Source organism: Melanotaenia boesemani, chromosome 11, assembly GCF_017639745.1.
Source record: "Melanotaenia boesemani isolate fMelBoe1 chromosome 11, fMelBoe1.pri, whole genome shotgun sequence".
NCBI classification, from domain to species: Eukaryota; Metazoa; Chordata; class Actinopteri; order Atheriniformes; family Melanotaeniidae; genus Melanotaenia; species Melanotaenia boesemani.
In genome coordinates, this window is record NC_055692.1 from 24,236,313 (window position 1) to 24,253,412 (window position 17,100).

The window sequence follows — 17,100 nt, forward strand, 5'->3', positions numbered from 1 at the left end:
TCATCTGGTTGCCTGGTAGCTGGTTTTGATCAAATGTTAAAGCCCTCCGGGATGGGACCACAAGTCATGCCTCTCATTTCCTCTCTTTATAGCAGAGAGCAAAAGGTGGCTTAAGTACAGCTAGCAGGATGGCAACAATGGGAGTCATGTGACATGTATTGTAGTTAAGGCTTTGTCTTTTCTCTTTGTGAAGGTGGAATTTCACCAGTCATGCAGTGAGCTCAAGTGTGTGGGCTGCATCAAAAGAGGCAAAATGAAGAAATATACTTGTTTTGCCAATGGTAAGCAATGTCACAATACAACAAAAAAAAAGAAACGCAAAGAAAGAAACAGAAACAAAAGACTGAATTGAAAACGAGACAGAGATTATATTTTGACTTAGTGCAACAGCAAAGCTTTTTCCTGCTGATATGTGGGAAGATGTTCCCAGTGTCATTTGGCTGTGTCTTGATTTGTGTCACTATTAATTATCATGGTTCACTGGCAGATGATTTCTGGGGTGAAAAGCAAGGCAGGGGGCACATCTTAGCTGTGGAGTGGCAGGTGGCACTGCCACTTGGTGTCAAAGCTGGACTTCCTGCCCCCTGGCAGCTGAAGAAAAACCTCCAGGCACTAGACCTCTTTTTCTGCTTTGATTTGAATGAGCAAGCATATGTGTATGCATTTATCTGTAGCTGTTTTGCTTAGAACTGTGTTTAAGAATGATAATCAGAGCAAATTTAAGTTTCACATCACTTTGCCCTATATAAATGAAATGCTCATGATGTCACAGAAAATGATACAGAAAATCAGGCATCAATAACAAGAAGTAATGGTGGCATTTCAGCATGAGCAGAGTCAAATCTTTACCTGCTGCTGGAGCCAGCAGCCAGCTGTACAGGTAGCCTGCAGCCATTGAGAAATAAAGCACCAAAGCCCTCTGGCTGTTGACAGTGTCCAAAATGTGCTCCACTGTTACTGGTGTGTAGGGATCTGAGTCCTGTTGGCCTGTCTGCCTCTCCACCAAAAGATCAGCAAAGGCTCGTGTGCGACCTCGCTCTGCCACTGCCAACGCCTCGTCGTGGTGACCTGTGGTGTTTAGAAGTCAATGCCGATTAAAGGCTTAAGTAGCAAATATGTTGTATGCATATGGAGGCAAAAATAAAGTTGAAATCTAACAGCATAAAGACATGTGTTTAGAAGAAATTATTGTTGGCTCACCAAGGCTGACGAGGACCCTTTGGAGAGCCTGGTAGCAGGAGGTTTGTAGGTCAAACAGAGAGAGTTTATAGTCGGTGCTGTGCTGGGCTTCATGGCGGATGGTCTCAAACAGAGCAGATGCCCGGTAGAGCTGAGGGTAAACAACAGCAACAACATTTCCAGACAATGAAAAAGTAAAGTTACAACATGAGTATGTACTTATCATTGAGACTTGAGGATGGAAGTAGGTACCTAAAAAGATAAAAAAAAATAAATAAATAAAAAAAAAACACTGCTGCTACCATGGGTTTAATTTAAACTGAGATCAGCAAGCTGCATGTGTAAGCAGTAGTGATACAACTTAAATGACATTCAGCTTAAAAATGTCTGCCAGTTGTTGTTTGTATACATGATCAGGCCTTTAGGGATTTTGGCCACTAGATGGTAGCATCCCACCTCCCAGTTTCATCACTTATCAAACATCCTTTTACTTCTGTTTCCAACCTCACCAAGGAAAGCACTGTACAGTAGTTTGGTGAATGACCATCACACACTCATAAATCTTTCTCTGGCTCCTATTTGCCTGGAACTGGATTAGGTAAAAAAAAAAAAAGAAAGAAAGAAAAAAAAAAGAGTTCTGCATCTTTAACAAACAGGCACATAGGGGAAAAAATGGAGAATTCATTAGATCTGTCTGTGTTTTTGGATCTTTCTACTCAGTTTCAGACATTAGTTTGAGGGATCGAGGGAGACAATGGAGAGGTGGGGCAGCAGGCTATGTTGCACACCGCCCAAGAAAAGCTGACCTGCAATGCTGATTCATGTGAACCTTTATTGATTTCCTATTTTTTGCACCTATAGCAGCCCTGTAGAATGACTGGGACTGCTACAGAGCCACTCACCAGGAGTTTGGGGCCAGCAGAGAGGGTAAACCACTCACTGCTTGACCATAGTTGGTACAAAACAAAGAGCTGCAGTAGAGAAAAGGTTACTGGTAAAGATTAAATGGGTTTTTATCAGCACTGTGGCTTTGATAGATGAAAGGAGTGTGCACATTTCTTGTGAGCACCAGTATACAGTATGTATACACTAAAACTGGTCTGCTATATGCCAAGGTCATGCAGGAAAGTGTGTCAAAGGGAGTGAGGGAGGGGAGAGATCACCAGAAATCCTGTGAGTTCTGCAGCATTAGTGTGAGACACTGAGCTGCTAGTCTCAGGCTGATTTCGCTGATAGGACTCTGGGCTGATTGCTGCAGTGTCGGTTCAATCTGTAAGGATTGCAGACATCCCTTTACGAATGAAACTAATTTCTCACGGCGCCTTTCCTGCAGCCTGACCCTTCCTGGAACACATAAAAGGGAAACAATCCCAAATGTGCTGCGTCCACAGTGACGTGCTTGGCTGTGGTGTGAATAAAATCTGCATGACTCTGAAGCTGCTGAGTATTTGGACAGAACGCTCTTGTTTTACAGATTCTAACATAGCTTACATCTTACATGTTTACTGAATGTTGATTATCATGGCCAGTTTGTAATGTGAGCAAAGTTTGATACCATGTACCTCTAATGATTTTTTTTGAATAACCTCTCTAGGGAAGTCTTATCATCTGTGCTCGATAATATCAGATGCTGAGGCTTAATCTACAGTAGACCACTGATATTTAAGGAAGCACGAATTTATTGATTCATGCTTGCTGAGATATGAATGTGAGTGCTTCTCAGAGGGAGCAGGCACTGCTGAAATAGCTGATTAGAATCAGAATATGTCAATCAGCAACTTGTGGTGAACACCAGGTTGGCAAGGGTTGTAAAATACAATTACGTTTAAATATATAGAGAATGAGGAACATGAGGTCAAGCACTCCCATTCTGCACCTATTGCTGCTTTAGAAATTTAAATACAAGCCTTTACATTTGCAGTATGAAGTGGGTCAGGGCATTTACCAAGGTTATTTGTACCAACAGGCCAGCTCATGAATAACCATTTGATCTATACTCTGAGGACAAAAGTGTCCTTTCCCACTACCAAGTCACCCCGAGGGCTATAAGCTGACAGTCAGAAACCTTTTGAAAATAGCTGTGGTACATGTAAGCAAAGAACTGAATCAGTTAGTTGCAGCAAGGACAATCTAATGCTAACAAGGACTGTCTGAGGGTCCAGAACTAAACTGGGAAGCAAGCATGCAGTGGAAAATATGTTGTATTGGCTTGTTAGAATAATATTTTGCTTTAATTGAACACAAATTCCTCAATATGACTCACGAGAGCTCAGGCTCTCCTGTAGTCGCCACCTTGGTTCAATCTTTCTTTCCCAGCTCTTGCTACAGATAATTGCAAACAGACAAAGTTACTTTTTTGAAAAGTATGATGCAGGACCGAAAAACAAAAGCTATCTGGGTCAGATAGACAGAAGTTGTGCGTCTGTATCATAAGAAATGTTTTGGACTGGATTTTAAAAATGAAGGCAGCTGAAAAACATCCCCACAGACACACGTGACAGCGACTGCAGTTGGCTGACTGTCAGACTTATGTGTGGATACGCAAGCCAAAAAAAAAAAGAAAAAAATCTAATCTTGAGCAGTAGTATATGGACAGACTGCAAAGAGAGATGTTAAAGGGATATTCCATGCTTGCCAGGTGGACAGTGGGCTGAGAAGGAGTGGATATGCAGAGGTTTAGGGCTCCTGAGACCATGCAAACTGATACAAAAAGAACCTTAACTCATCCATCGTCTGTCTGCTGAGATGACAGCGTTTACCAGCTCTAAACCCCGCCCCCTCCCCTCTCTCTGTTGCTTTCACTCCTTTGGGCTTTTCTTTTCTCCATAAGGTTATGGTGAAAAGCATTGAAAACTTATTTCCCACCCTTTTATGTGTTTGGACATCTACCTCCACCTCTCATTTGTAAGCTTCACCAATCTCTTTGCCAACATATGTGGGCTTATTGGAGGTCAGTTTTAACTACAAGGGGTGGTTTTGCTGGAAGGAGCCCAAATTGAGCAGAGGAGATAAAAAGAAAAGTGAGTCAAGGTGACTCAAGGCATGAAGTGGAAAGAGCAGGAGATACTTTACCTGATGTTGGGCCTCCTCCAGATTCCCACTGGCCCATAGAGAAAGCCCCAGACGATGGCGGATCTTCGCCTCGTCCTCGCGCCGAGCCAGCTGCTCTGCCAGCCGCAGGCCTGTCAGAAGGGGAGGAAACAGGAACAGATGAGAGAGAAAAAAATTATTCAGAGCAGACTGACTCTTATGTATCTTTGAGAGTAACAGATGTAAGCATAGCGTGGTACTGATGTTCTGACAGTGAACAGGTTTGGATATTTGGCCATGCTTGTAAGAAGCTGCTCTTGCACTGGGTTTAAAGCAGGCACAAGCCATTGGCACAGGGGGAGACTGTTAGAGCACTAATCGGACTGCATAGAAATCAATGCAAAGGATTGACTGGCTGAGCAAACACAAATACACGAGTAATGCTTGCATAAACGAAGCCACACAATATCACAAAGTTGTCAACAAATATTTGCAAACATCCTGATGAGCTATTAATCAACTGCATGCAAACACAAAGCTAAAGTCAAGACTTTCTGGGACTGTCAGAGTTGCCTGGGAAGTGTGCATTTACACGTGTGTGTGTGTGTGTGCCTAGGTGTGTATGTTGAGTACGTGTGCCTGTGTCATATCACCTGGTGAGCGCACAGTTTGTTTTTCACATCCAATCCCTCAGGCAGTGAGGCATGTGTCACATCTTTGCATGTGTCCTCAGTCTGCCTGCCGAACACTCGGTTCTACCCAATTACAGAGATGAAAATGCCACTCCACAAAGGACAATGATGAAAAAAGAAAAAAAAATGACAGCCTTCTGGGCCACACATCACCCATAAGGTGCTAAACGCACAGCAAGCATTCCACAGTTTACAATAGGCTACTGCTCATGCACAGTCTCGCTTAACACAGGCTCTGTATTTGAAGTCTATTCTTTCCACTCGCCTGTGTGATGGAGGGGTCGAAACACACTTTGGTCAAAGAGAGGAGAAACTGGGCCAAGCCAGCCTAGTCTGAGTCTGCTTTTCTCTGCTTTCCTGGAAAACTGTCTGTGGCTGGACCAGATAAGCCAAGAACAGAGAGTGTGACCTGAAAAAGCAGCCTATTCCGCAAGTCCAGCACACCGCGCAGCCATAGACTTCATGGCTCCTCCATAGTCGGCAGCCTTTGAAGCTGAGCCTGCAACGGTCTCTCTCCTTATCTCTCCACACACCCTTCCTCAGCCTGCCTGCCTGCCCTCTTCCCCCATGCATCTTCTGTGCTCCTGTACCTCCTCTTCTCATCTCTGTGCTTCTGTCTCTGCCCCTCCTTGCTCTCTACCTGTTTCATCTTTACTGTGGTGGCAGTGCTTGCAGGGACTCTGCACTGCTTAGGGCTCATTAGGTGCTGAAGGAAGAGAGAGGAAACAGATCTAAATTATCCTTTTCATTCTCTGACAGCCTTACCCCTCACTCATCTCAACTTCAGTTCTGAGCCTTTTATCTACACATACACAAGCGTTCACACACACACACACACACACGCACGCACAAACACACACACACAAAGCTATTCTTTCTCCAAGCTGCTTCGTGATAGTTCTTTATGATCAAACCTGAATGTCAACCAACTCTATGTTTTCTTTATTCTCCAGCTGACAGTGAAATAATACATGTGAATTATGACTCATGCTGCTCTCTGTCTTTCCTCTCCCGACTGTCTGCTTGCCATCCTCTTATTTCCTCTCTATGTCTTCTTCCCTGCCTAACTCTTTCATTCCCTCTTTTCTTCCTACTCTATATCATTCAGTGTCTGTCACTGTCACTGTGTGTGCCTTTGCTGCGCCCGGCAGGCACAGTCATGTAGCGGCGGCTGACATGAGGATGTGGCCGTGGCTGGCTGCACCCTGAAGAGCAACTAGAGAACACTTTAAAGGCCACTTGACAGCTTGGTGAGAGATCGTCTGCAGCCTCCAAGGCCCTCGCACCTTTGTCTTCAGTCACAGGCCATACATCCATGCTTGACATTCACATCTCATGTGCGGGCATTTGGCTGCTAGCAAATAACCTGGCATACGCATGCACCTGACACACAGCAACAAAGTGCCCTTTGGTCATAACCACATGTGGAACAGTGAGCAGTGTGTGTAATATCACTGAAGAATGGGGATAACCGCATCAGCCTTCAGACTCCACAGATAGGAGACGATGCTATTGCACTGGATGGTGCAGATGAGAAGTGCCACAAAAAGTTGAGTACCAAATGACAAAATAAAGCTACAGAACAAGGTACGGTACAACCCCAGGCTCACTCTCATGTCCATGCAGCCTGTCTATGGTAGAAAGTGGATGTGATCAGAAACAGGAAGTCATGATCAGATGCTGCAGAGTTGATCAAGGGCAGGTTTCTGAGGTTGTACAACTATGCGATATCCATTTTGGACAGCGCTTAAATTAAGAATGTCCACTTTCAGTCTTTAAAGGCCATTGTCCTGCAGGTTTTAGGTAGCAGCATGCAAAGTTTACGCAACCCAAGTGAAAATTCTGGCTTCTGTGAACAGTTAAACCATGACTTGATTTCTATACAGCACAAAACTGAGGCAGATGCATTTATTTGATATTTCAAGCAAAATGACTATTTTTAATTTCTAGCTTTAACAGTTTCAAAATTACAAATGAAGAAATGGGCTTGGATAAAGATTTTAGTGCCCTGTATTGGAAACACTACCCTAGATATGTATTATCGACCTCTTTTAAATGGTTTGTGTAAAAGCTCTGAGTCTTATGGGGGGTTTCTGCCTATTACTCCTGCAAGAGGAATCTAGTTCACTGAGTCATAATTCATGCACTGCCCTTTTCAGATCGGTTTGATTGACATTTTTTGTTTTGAGTTTTATGATGTTTAAGTAAGGAGAATGTGTTAACCAAGGTAAAAAAAAACTTAAGAATGAGCTTTTTGGATTTTTTTTTATATTTGAAAGGATAATCTTAATGTGAAAGTCATCTTTTTTTCATTTTTACAAATAATGTGATGCTTGCTTTCAGAATTTCTTGGTATATATTTGACTTCATCCTTCCCTCAAACAGTGAAATATTCCTGTGCCACCCACTGCAACACAAACCCAAAGCATGATCAATCAACATCCACATGAAGCAGATGGAAGGAAAATTTTATAAAATTTTGAGCCTTACTTCAACATTTCTTTGTAAACTGACATGTTGGATGCTTTGGATGCACAGAACCATCTGGAACGTCCTCCATGAAAATCACCGGGAAACAGCAAGACCATCAGATGGAAACCAAAGTGAACCAGTCAGATGAACCAAATTATCATCATGGACCTGACTGGGGCTGCCAGCTGATGCCGATTAGTCCAAAACTGTTGTGTTTCTGTCACAACGTGATAACTTTGACCTGTTTGTTGTTGTTGTTTGTTTTTTAAATAAACCAGCTTTGAAATCCTGGTTAGCTGTTTAAGCTGGGATTACATTCTGAAGACTAGAAGCACTTGGTGAGCGCAGACCTCCGCCAAGTCATTGTATTTTTTTTTTTTTTTTTTTTGCCAATGATTGTGGGCATTAGTTTTAAGGTTATCAACTTTATCTCCCCATGGGCAGGGGGACTGCCCATGGGGAGTCCCCCTTGTTCTCATAGTTCTAGGTTTTCTCCATTGGTTCTTGATAGAAATATCCATGATAATAATGATCCATAATGTCATATTGATAGCCTAAGTCTAGAAAAAGATGTGAAGCTAGTGGCAGTAGGACTGAACTAATGATCTTATGTCTATCATCCGTCACTTTAGGGTAGTTTGAAGAGCGATCTATTGTTGTCTGTGAAACAACTATGTTTATGGCAGCAAACCACAGCACAACTTTTTGGTATATTTAAATGAAATTCTATGAAAATCAAAGAAAAATTTATGAGGATCGATGCTGAAAATCCAATGATGTTACGCTTTAGCAACCTTTATTTTTATTGGCAAAAGACCCGGATGTGACAAAGTTCACCGATATTCCCACCTGCTCTGCGCCTGTAAAGAATTCTTTAGAAAATTGCTAGATCCAGGTGGTGATCCAGATAACCCCCTAAATCTAATCACTTGTTCCTTATTCCTTTTCTGAGATGTAGTGTAGGCATGCAATGTAATCAAAATTCATCCATTACTTTTTGAGTTATGATGCTAACAAACAGATAGACAAACCAACGCCACCAAAAACATAACTTTTGCCTTGGTGGAGGTAAAAAGTGTAGGTTTATGTTACCATCTCTTCAGTTACATCCTTCATTTATCTCATAAATCAAACAGAGTGATGCTATCATTCGTTGCTGCAATGACTACATTGATGTAATGACACTACTGATTTTAATCACTAAAAAGGTGCAAAATGACTCATTTGTTAAACATTGAAGAAGAGTAATAAAAGAGGGCAATATCTGGGGGAATAGTGTGAACTCTTAACTCCACAGAAATGGTCTCAGCCTTTCAGCTGGTAATTGCTACCTTTTCTGTTAGCCTCTCCAGGCTTATCATCATGCATTACTTCCCAATACAGAAGGACAATCAGATGCACAGATACAGTGATTTGGAGGTCACATGATTTTAACAGTATCTGCACTGGTTTAGTGCTGCTTCTGTATCACTCCTTCCAATTAGTCTTTTTTGGGAAACACACACACAAAAGAAAAAACAAGCAGCACAGCATGAAGAGCATAAAAACTAGCAGTAGAAATAGAAAAAAATGGAAAAATTGAAAAAGGAAAAAAAAATAAATAAATAAAAACATGCCAACTTTTCAGTTTGGGTAGGTTGGCCAGAAATAATTGGCTGTCAAGGACAGTAAAAGCTCTCTTCTTTTTCAAAGCCAAAAATGAGGAACAATACAAGGGCAGTGCGGGGGGACAACAGGAGGACTGGGTGGATACCGAATGGCCTGTCGCCTTTGTTTTCATTAAAGCTCAACAAGCAGGCCAGCAGCAAGCGTATGGGCTACAGCAGACCTGGCTCACTCTAACAGAGCATGGGAGAGACAGAAAAGATTTCTTCTTGTCTTTTTGCATTTATCACCTGCAGGGCAAAATATACAAACATCTTCTTACAAAAGATCCAATTTTCCTGGATTCAAACAGGGTTTGAGTTCTAACGTGTTGGATGTGCTTGAGCGTGAAGCCTGTTGATGAACACAAGAAAGGCTAGCTGTGTGGACACTTCGCTCACATCCATGCATGAGTCCACTTATCCCATCCTCAGTGACAAAAACACTTCCTGTGCTGTCACTGACACAATGAATTTTGGAGAACCCAAGCTGCAGGTTTTTAGTTCTCCATAATCTGTAGGGGACAATGAAGCATGCGAAGTCTGACAACCACTGTGCAAAGAGATTCATTTGGCAGCTCGCAGCGAAGACCCCTCTGAGAAAGCAGATATAGAGGTGTGAAAAACAGCTAGCAGTAAACAGGAGAAATACTTTGGCAGCATTCTGATAGGTTTGCACAGACATACACACAAATGCTGGTATACCTATACAGCTCAGAAGACAACACAGATGCATAATATTCACACAAAATCCCCTTGTGCACGTATAACACATAAGTACAAAAGCCCAAACACACACATGCACGCAGCCTAATAAAAGTGTGGCAAAGGCTTAGCAATAAATAGGTTCTGAATTTCATATTCATGAATTCACAAATTCTAAGCCTATCAGCTCAGGCAACAAAAGCAATCCTCTCCCCTGCTCCCCTTGACTCACTCACCTTCCTGCAGGTACATGACAGCTTGTGAGTAGTTTTGCAGTGCGTGGTGTGTTCTCCCCAAGCTGCCATAGGCTAGAGTTTTGGCTGCCAAGTCATTAGTTTGAGCCGCCACACTTAGGTGCTGTTCTTGGAACACCACCGCCCGTTCGTAGTTTCCTAGAGACTCATAAGTGAGGCCCAGGTTGCCGTAAGCTCGGGCCTGCCGCGTGGTGCTGCCTGCTTCTTCAGCAATCTCTAGGTCACTTTGGTGGCATCGAAGGGCTGTCTCATATTCTCCCATTGCTTGATACACGGCACCCAAACCGCAGCTGGCATCACCCTCCAGTAGTCTGTCCTGGGTTTCACGGGCAATGGCCAGTTGACGCTCTAGACAAGAAATGGCCTGCTCATAGTTGCCCAATTGGCTGTGGAGGGCACCAAGCTCACCGTAGGCCTGAGCCTTGCCCCCACACTCTCCCAGCTCATGTGCCACAACAAGTCGTTTCTCAAAACACACCAAAGCCTGCTGTAGATTTCCCATTGCCCTGCGGATAAAAACAGAACGAGACATGTCAGGTTACAAAAGAAAACAAAAAACATCAAGACAACCCACCTTTTATTCACATTTTCTATAATAAGTGATTTAATTCTGGGGTATCTGTCAAGTCCACACAACACTCAAAATTAATCACAACTTTCCTCATGTCTCCAGGAAACTGCATTCATTACCTAAACAGAAACATGCTTAATATCAATAAAAGATTAATTCTCCATCCCAGCATTGATCACTGCTGATACATATAAGCTAACTGGTTTGTAAATGCCTCTTTGTAAACATTTAAACCTGAATAGAAACTTAAACTGTTATGAAGATTAAAGTTATTTTCCATCGTTAATATGATATGGATAAACCTTCTTTTCATCTGAATAAAGACTTCAAACAGACTTCATTCAGTCTCAGACACGCTGACAACTGCTGGATGATGATTCAAATGGAGTATTACAAAAATAAAAAGGCCTCAGCTTAATTAATGTTGTGTGATAATGCATTTGCTTGACTGAGAGCTGCAGGAAGATGAGAAGGGTTTGTGTGTGGTCTATTATTCCAGTCTGAACTCACGCATGGCAAATTCAGCTGTGTGCAATTGCTGTGGTGCCTTGCTGATGCTGAACAATAAGAAGAAAGATCATCCCAGAAATATGGACTTTCACAAGCTTTTCAGCTTTGAGTTTGCAGTATAGTCGCCCTGGTTTCTATCAGCTCTTAAGTATGGGGACATAGGAGGAAGAAGAGACACAGAATTTAAGAAAGTGTCTGGAAGCAACTGTGCTTCCTTTCACTTTCACACATCTGTGTGCCAAACTACTTTGCATACAGACAAGGACAGGGCTACAAAGCTGCTGCTTACACAGCTAGAAATTCATTAGAAAGGTGTCTCAAAGTATGGGGTCCTTGATAGTGTGTACAAAAAGACCTAAATCATATGCAAACTGCTTTGATTACAAGTAAAACCTCCGTGAACACGACTATCTGCAACAGCATCTGCTAGAGGATTTATTGACAAAGGTTTTTCTTTTATCAGCAATAAAAAATGAGTTAAAACAAAAATCCAGATTTACCTGTGCCCATTGCCTAAGCCTCTATATGCTTTCTCCTGGTCCTGCATGCGATTTAGGCTTTGTGCCACTGATAAATACTGGTCATAATACTTGATGGCTTCCTCAAAGTCTCCCAGAGCCTCATAGCAATCTCCCAGGTTTCCATAGGCCCTGCCCCGGTCCATTACAGCTTCATTTCCGCTCAACTGCTGCAAAGTAGCCAGCTGCTGCTCCAGGTAGCCAATAGCCTCCTCCATCACCCCAACATTCATTTTAGTGATGCCCATATTTCCATACACCTGGGCCTCCACAACAGGATCCTTTAACCGTCTGCCAAGCTCTAACTGCTCCTCATAGCTTTTGAAGGCCATGGCATACTTTCCTAAGGCCATATAGACAGCTGCCAGGTGTCCATGGGCTTTGCACTCTCCTGGCACATCCCCAAGCTCTTGATACACCTCTAGCTCCTGGGTGTGGTAGCCCAGGGCTTTGTCATATTTTTGCACAAGCCTATAGGTGGCCCCAAGGGCAGCATAAGCACAGGCCTCCATCCGTCGCTCCTTAACCTGAAACAAGAAAATTCCACCTTATCAGTAAGAGGTACATGACAGAATTATATGGAAACTATATTTACTACTTTTACGATGAACTGTTCTATAAAATACATTTTAACGAGTGGCCTCACCTGATGAGCTAAGGCCAGTTGCTGCTCATAAAACTGAATGGCCCCAGCCACATCCTTTTTACATACAAATATGTCTCCCAGGTTCCCTAGAGCTCTGAAGCGAGCCTGAGCATTGTTCAGGGACTGGGCCAGTGACAGCAAGTACTTCTGACATTCCTCTGCCTTAGTAAAGTCTCCTAGCGCCTTGAAAGCCAAACCAAGGTTACAGTATGCCTTGGCCTGACTCAGTTTGTCATGAAGGTCTTTGGCCAGAGCGAGGTCCTGCTCATAGTATTTCACAGCATCCTGGTAGTTGCCCAAGCAGTAGTGGGCATAACCCAGGTTGTGACAAACTTTGCCTTCACTCTCCATGTCTTGGAGTTCAGGAGACAGTCGGAGATACTGTTCATAGTAGGGAACGGCCTGAGGAAACTCTCCTCGAGAGCAGTGGAAGTTGCCCAAGTTGCCCAGAGCACGTGCCTCACTCTGGACATCTCTGAGCTCCCGAGCTATGTTAAGGTGGTTCTGGTAGTGCTGCAGAGCGCGGTCATGAGCACCCAGGGCTTGGTAAGCCACAGCTAGGTTGCCATGGGTGGAGGCTTGTGAGGCCCGGTCATTAACTTCCATGGATATCTGCAGCTCCTGGCGGTGGTAGCGAACAGCCTGGTCAAAGGCTCCAAGGGCATTGTAGGCATTACCCATGTTACCATAAGCCCGGCCCTGGGCAGCATAGTCATTTAACTCCTGAGCAATGGCCAGGTGTGTTTTGTGGAGTTTCAGTGCAGTCTCATAGTCCCCCTTCATCTGGTGAATGATGCCTGTAATGAGGGGAGAGAGAGACAAAGAGAATCAAGTTAAAGACCCACTCAAGGGAAAATTGGAACTGAGTAAAATTCAACTGCCTTGTCAGCGCTCTGAGTTAAAAACAAGTCATTTGGTTGCTAAACATGCTCTCTGAGCCATCTGTTCTCTGCTTACACAACACACTTGCCCACAGAATGATGGTCATTAAAATGTAGTACAATCAAACAGTTACTACAACACCAAAATAGGATCTTTTGATTGTTTTAACTGTCTTTGATGACTATGTCTTTGAGGGATTTTACCAAAATCAACAACTTTTCCACATGGGTGAAAACAGCTTTGAGAGAACAAGAAAGACAGAGGAAGTAAAAAAAAAAAAAGGGTGGAGCGCAATAGCAGTGGACAACAAGCTCAGCAAACACCTTCAGAAAATGTGAAGAAACTATAAATAATGGAGAAGTGCATTGAGTGTATTATGTCTGATAAAATACCATCCTGTGAAAAATAATAGCTTAATTCCACAACCAGGCAGCCATCTGGCAAACACATCTCAGTGTCCAAACAAATGTGTGCCCACACCTGTATACTAATGCACTCCAAGAAATACACAGCAGAGTAAAGAGACATCACACCATATCTATGGTGGCTCGTCTTTCTTTAAAGAATCCCTACTAATCTGTATTTGTAGATTGCATTCAATAATACTCAATGCACAGATAATATCATAGTTTTCTGAGAGTGTGTGCTGCATACTGCTGAACAGAGACAGAGAAACCAGCTGCAAGGGGAAAAAAAACTCAATTTTCATCCACTAAACAGACTTTATCATCTTTGTTTTGTTGCGTCAGCATGAACTAATGCCTTAGCGGGATGTTGGAAACAGTCACTGATGGAGCACATGGGATGAGAGCAGTTCTGGAGTCAGAGTGGGTGAGAACTGGGGATGCAGAGGAGCTCTGTGGCTTGTGGTGAGTGTGGGATGGTGGTGCTGGGTTTAGTCACCACCATGTGTGTTTCTCCATTTTTTTCCATCCAAAACCTGCCACATTGTGTGCCTACATAAACAGTAGAAATGACAACAAACACAAGGCCTAAACAACTGCAGAAGTCACATGAAGATGTGGTTATGTACTGCCTTGCTGGCTGTCTGAATTAGAGAGCAACACATTCCAGCTGATGGCAACAGAAAAGGCTTTGGTGTTGCTACAGTCCGAGACACTGGACTGCATCCTGGTTTGTATGTAGGAACATATGTGCGAAATCTGCATCATCAATCTTTCACTGGAGTGTAAAGTAGGACATTAATTAGAAACTAAATCTGATTCGGTCAGATGTCTTCAGACCAGGATCCAGCATGTAGCACAGACCTGCTGACAAATCAACCCTGGTGTGCTGTGTCTGTTTTTGCTTACACTCTCTGGTTGAAAGGGATACAACCTCTACTGACCCTGTAATCATCATGTTACGGCCCTGAGGAATTAATAACTAGGAGTTTATGTGTAGAACAGTGTAAAATGTAAACTGATAAAGGTGGAGCTCAGTTTGCAAAACATATAAGGTAGATAAATTGATGAGATCCATAAAAATTATAATTAATGATAACAGGTACTTCAGATGACAGGTGTCCACTCACACAAGCATTTGCCACACCTTTGGCAAACTCTTCATCTTTGTCTATCTTTGGAGTCTGGAGGCATGTTAAGCAAGCTAGGAGAAGGAGCACTGACAGATACAAAGTCACTCCCAAGGTTATGCTTTCCCCAGTGGATGCTAACGCCACTGAGGACATAATGCCTACTGATGTATTACTAGGAAACATGTTCCATGCTGCAGGCTAAAAATGGATCTGGGGCTCAGCGATGGATGCAGGGGTGAAGCAGACAAGCTGGACGGAGGCAGGGGAAGCATGGCCAGGTTTCAGGTCAGGTCTTGGAAGCTGCAGCCAAAATTGCCATAAGCCTTAGGCTATGCCTGGAGCCACACTTTAAGCAAGGAAATATTTTCTATGCCCCCCCATATGGTAAAAGGATTTATAGAGCCCTGTGGGAGTGGTGTCCTGCAGAACAGTAAATAAAACCATTCCAAACATGACAGTAAATACTGCTGCAGCACAAGATTAGAAATTAGTAGGGGTGAGGGTCTATGTAATGTTGCCATAGTGGCATGTTGTCCAAATCAAAATGGCCCAAACAAAGTATCAGTACTCTGACTCAGTCTAACCTCTGATTTGAATTCATGTCTGTGTTGTTTTGTAAGTGTACTTGACCCAAACAAAATGAGTGGTACGGCTCAATTATTCCTCTTTTTCCACACAGCTTGATAAAAAGAAAGCATTCAAATACTTTTATACAGAGGCCTACAGTATCTATCCCCCCATGACCAAAGACATTAAAAGCATGACAGTGTGTTGTCACTTTTCATTACACAGCTGGCTGTACATAGAGGGATCTGCTGCTCTGATGACTTTGAGGGATGGTGCCGTGTTCTGAGTAAATCACTGTGTCATTCTTTGAGAAGTGAAGGTCCACCGTGTTGCTGCCTCCAGTGAGCTGAGAACACTTTACCAACAATGCTGTTGCTGGGGGTGATTCTAGGAATACAGCAGAGATGAGCAGCCTGAGCCCAAAGGAAGGACCCGGGTGTCTTCTTCACTTAGAACTTGGTAAAAGGTCATTATCGTAATTTATACTGATGTTGGAGACTATGTGACATTGTGTTCAGGGAAAGGTCTATGCTTCATCTCTAGGTGGCTAACTCTCAAAAATGTTAAAATAGAGATCTAATATATAAAATTAATTATCAAATGGTAAATTACACTTTACAGTCAGGTCCTATAGAATATTTCTATGAAAATGAAACAATGAGCTGATGAGACTACATTACCGTATTATTTTAAATGCATCTTAGAGCAAAATTCATCACAATAGTGTATTTTATGATGTGTTGATTCAAAAAGTGAAGTTGAGTGTGCTGAAGCAACAGATATCAGAGTTTCCTGGGGTCTGCAGAGTTGGAGGGGTCTGAGCTTAAGGTACCAAATCCTCACTTGCAGACACAGACATCTCCTGCAGTCAGAGACACAGGAAGGAGGCAGATATAAAAGGACAGGGCCTGGATAAATAGATGAATGCTCAGTGGGTGGTCTGCCAACAAAAACAACAACTGATCTGCTTTCTTTTCAGCTCCTACTGGCCTTCACCTTTCTTTCAGCTGTCTAAACCTACAGTCTCAGTACTGTCCACACATGATATTTGATTCCACCTCCTGCTTAAAGAACAATGTTATGTCTCCACTTTTTGTTGCAATGCACCATCTCGTGCCTGTTCAGGAACAGATCATATTTCATGCTGAATTTGCAGATGTGCTAGAAAAAGCACACAGTTGCTTATTAAAGAAGAATGCTACAGCTCTTTTGTTTCACTTAACAGCACTGCAGTGACTGGAATAATAGCCAAATACAGTGAGATACATCTTAGTGTGGACAAGGACTATGACTGTGTTTCACAGAGTCTCTAGTCCAGTTTCTGGCTCGGTCCCCACTCATAAGATTAAGGGGGCCTTGAGAGGGGAGGCATGGAGCATCTGCTAGTTTTCCATCAAAAAGAAATTTGAGGCCAGGTTAGAAAGCTCCACCAGCATGGAAAGATGTTTCAAACAACGTAAATTCACAAGCTCTCCACCTCTTCTTGAGCCACTGTTCATTCTGTCCCCTTTCTTCTACTGGTGGCCAGCTAGCAGAGTTGAAGACCTCACTAAAAATGCACTTTTTGTGTATCTTTTAAGCACATTCCCTGTCTACCTTCTCATAACTTTCCTTCATTCATCCTGCCTGAGCAATTAGGCTGTAAATTCCACAGTAAACTCAGGCCTCTCATGCTCCCTTTCCTGCTCAGACTAATAATATATCTAGACACAGCGCAGTTTCCAGAGGCTTAGATACAAAACAGAATAATCTCCATTTTTAGAGCTCCAGGCAAGTCTGGTCCTTGTCTGTGGATTGTTCCAGTCACAAAATAAATAAATAAATAAAATAAAAAAACAATGGTGGAAAAGTACTGGATTTATGCATATACAACCATAGTGTTGTGATGATGAAG

The 17,100-nt window shown here is 42.8% G+C and overlaps 1 protein-coding gene across 3 annotated transcripts in view; it reads right to left on the reverse strand.

Moving 5' to 3' along the window:
- Positions 1-17,100, reverse strand: part of LOC121648922 (tetratricopeptide repeat protein 28-like) — a 190,354-nt gene that overhangs the window by 15,486 nt on the left and 157,768 nt on the right. For all 3 annotated transcript variants that reach the window (XM_041999400.1, XM_041999399.1, XM_041999401.1), the window contains 6 exons: positions 12,221-13,017; positions 11,557-12,101; positions 9,958-10,481; positions 4,252-4,361; positions 1,201-1,330; positions 850-1,068 (listed from right to left, as the gene is read on the reverse strand). In XM_041999400.1, coding sequence (XP_041855334.1) covers positions 850-1,068; positions 1,201-1,330; positions 4,252-4,361; positions 9,958-10,481; positions 11,557-12,101; positions 12,221-13,017 — 2,325 coding nt within the window. The remainder of the gene's footprint in view (positions 1-849; positions 1,069-1,200; positions 1,331-4,251; positions 4,362-9,957; positions 10,482-11,556; positions 12,102-12,220; positions 13,018-17,100) is intronic.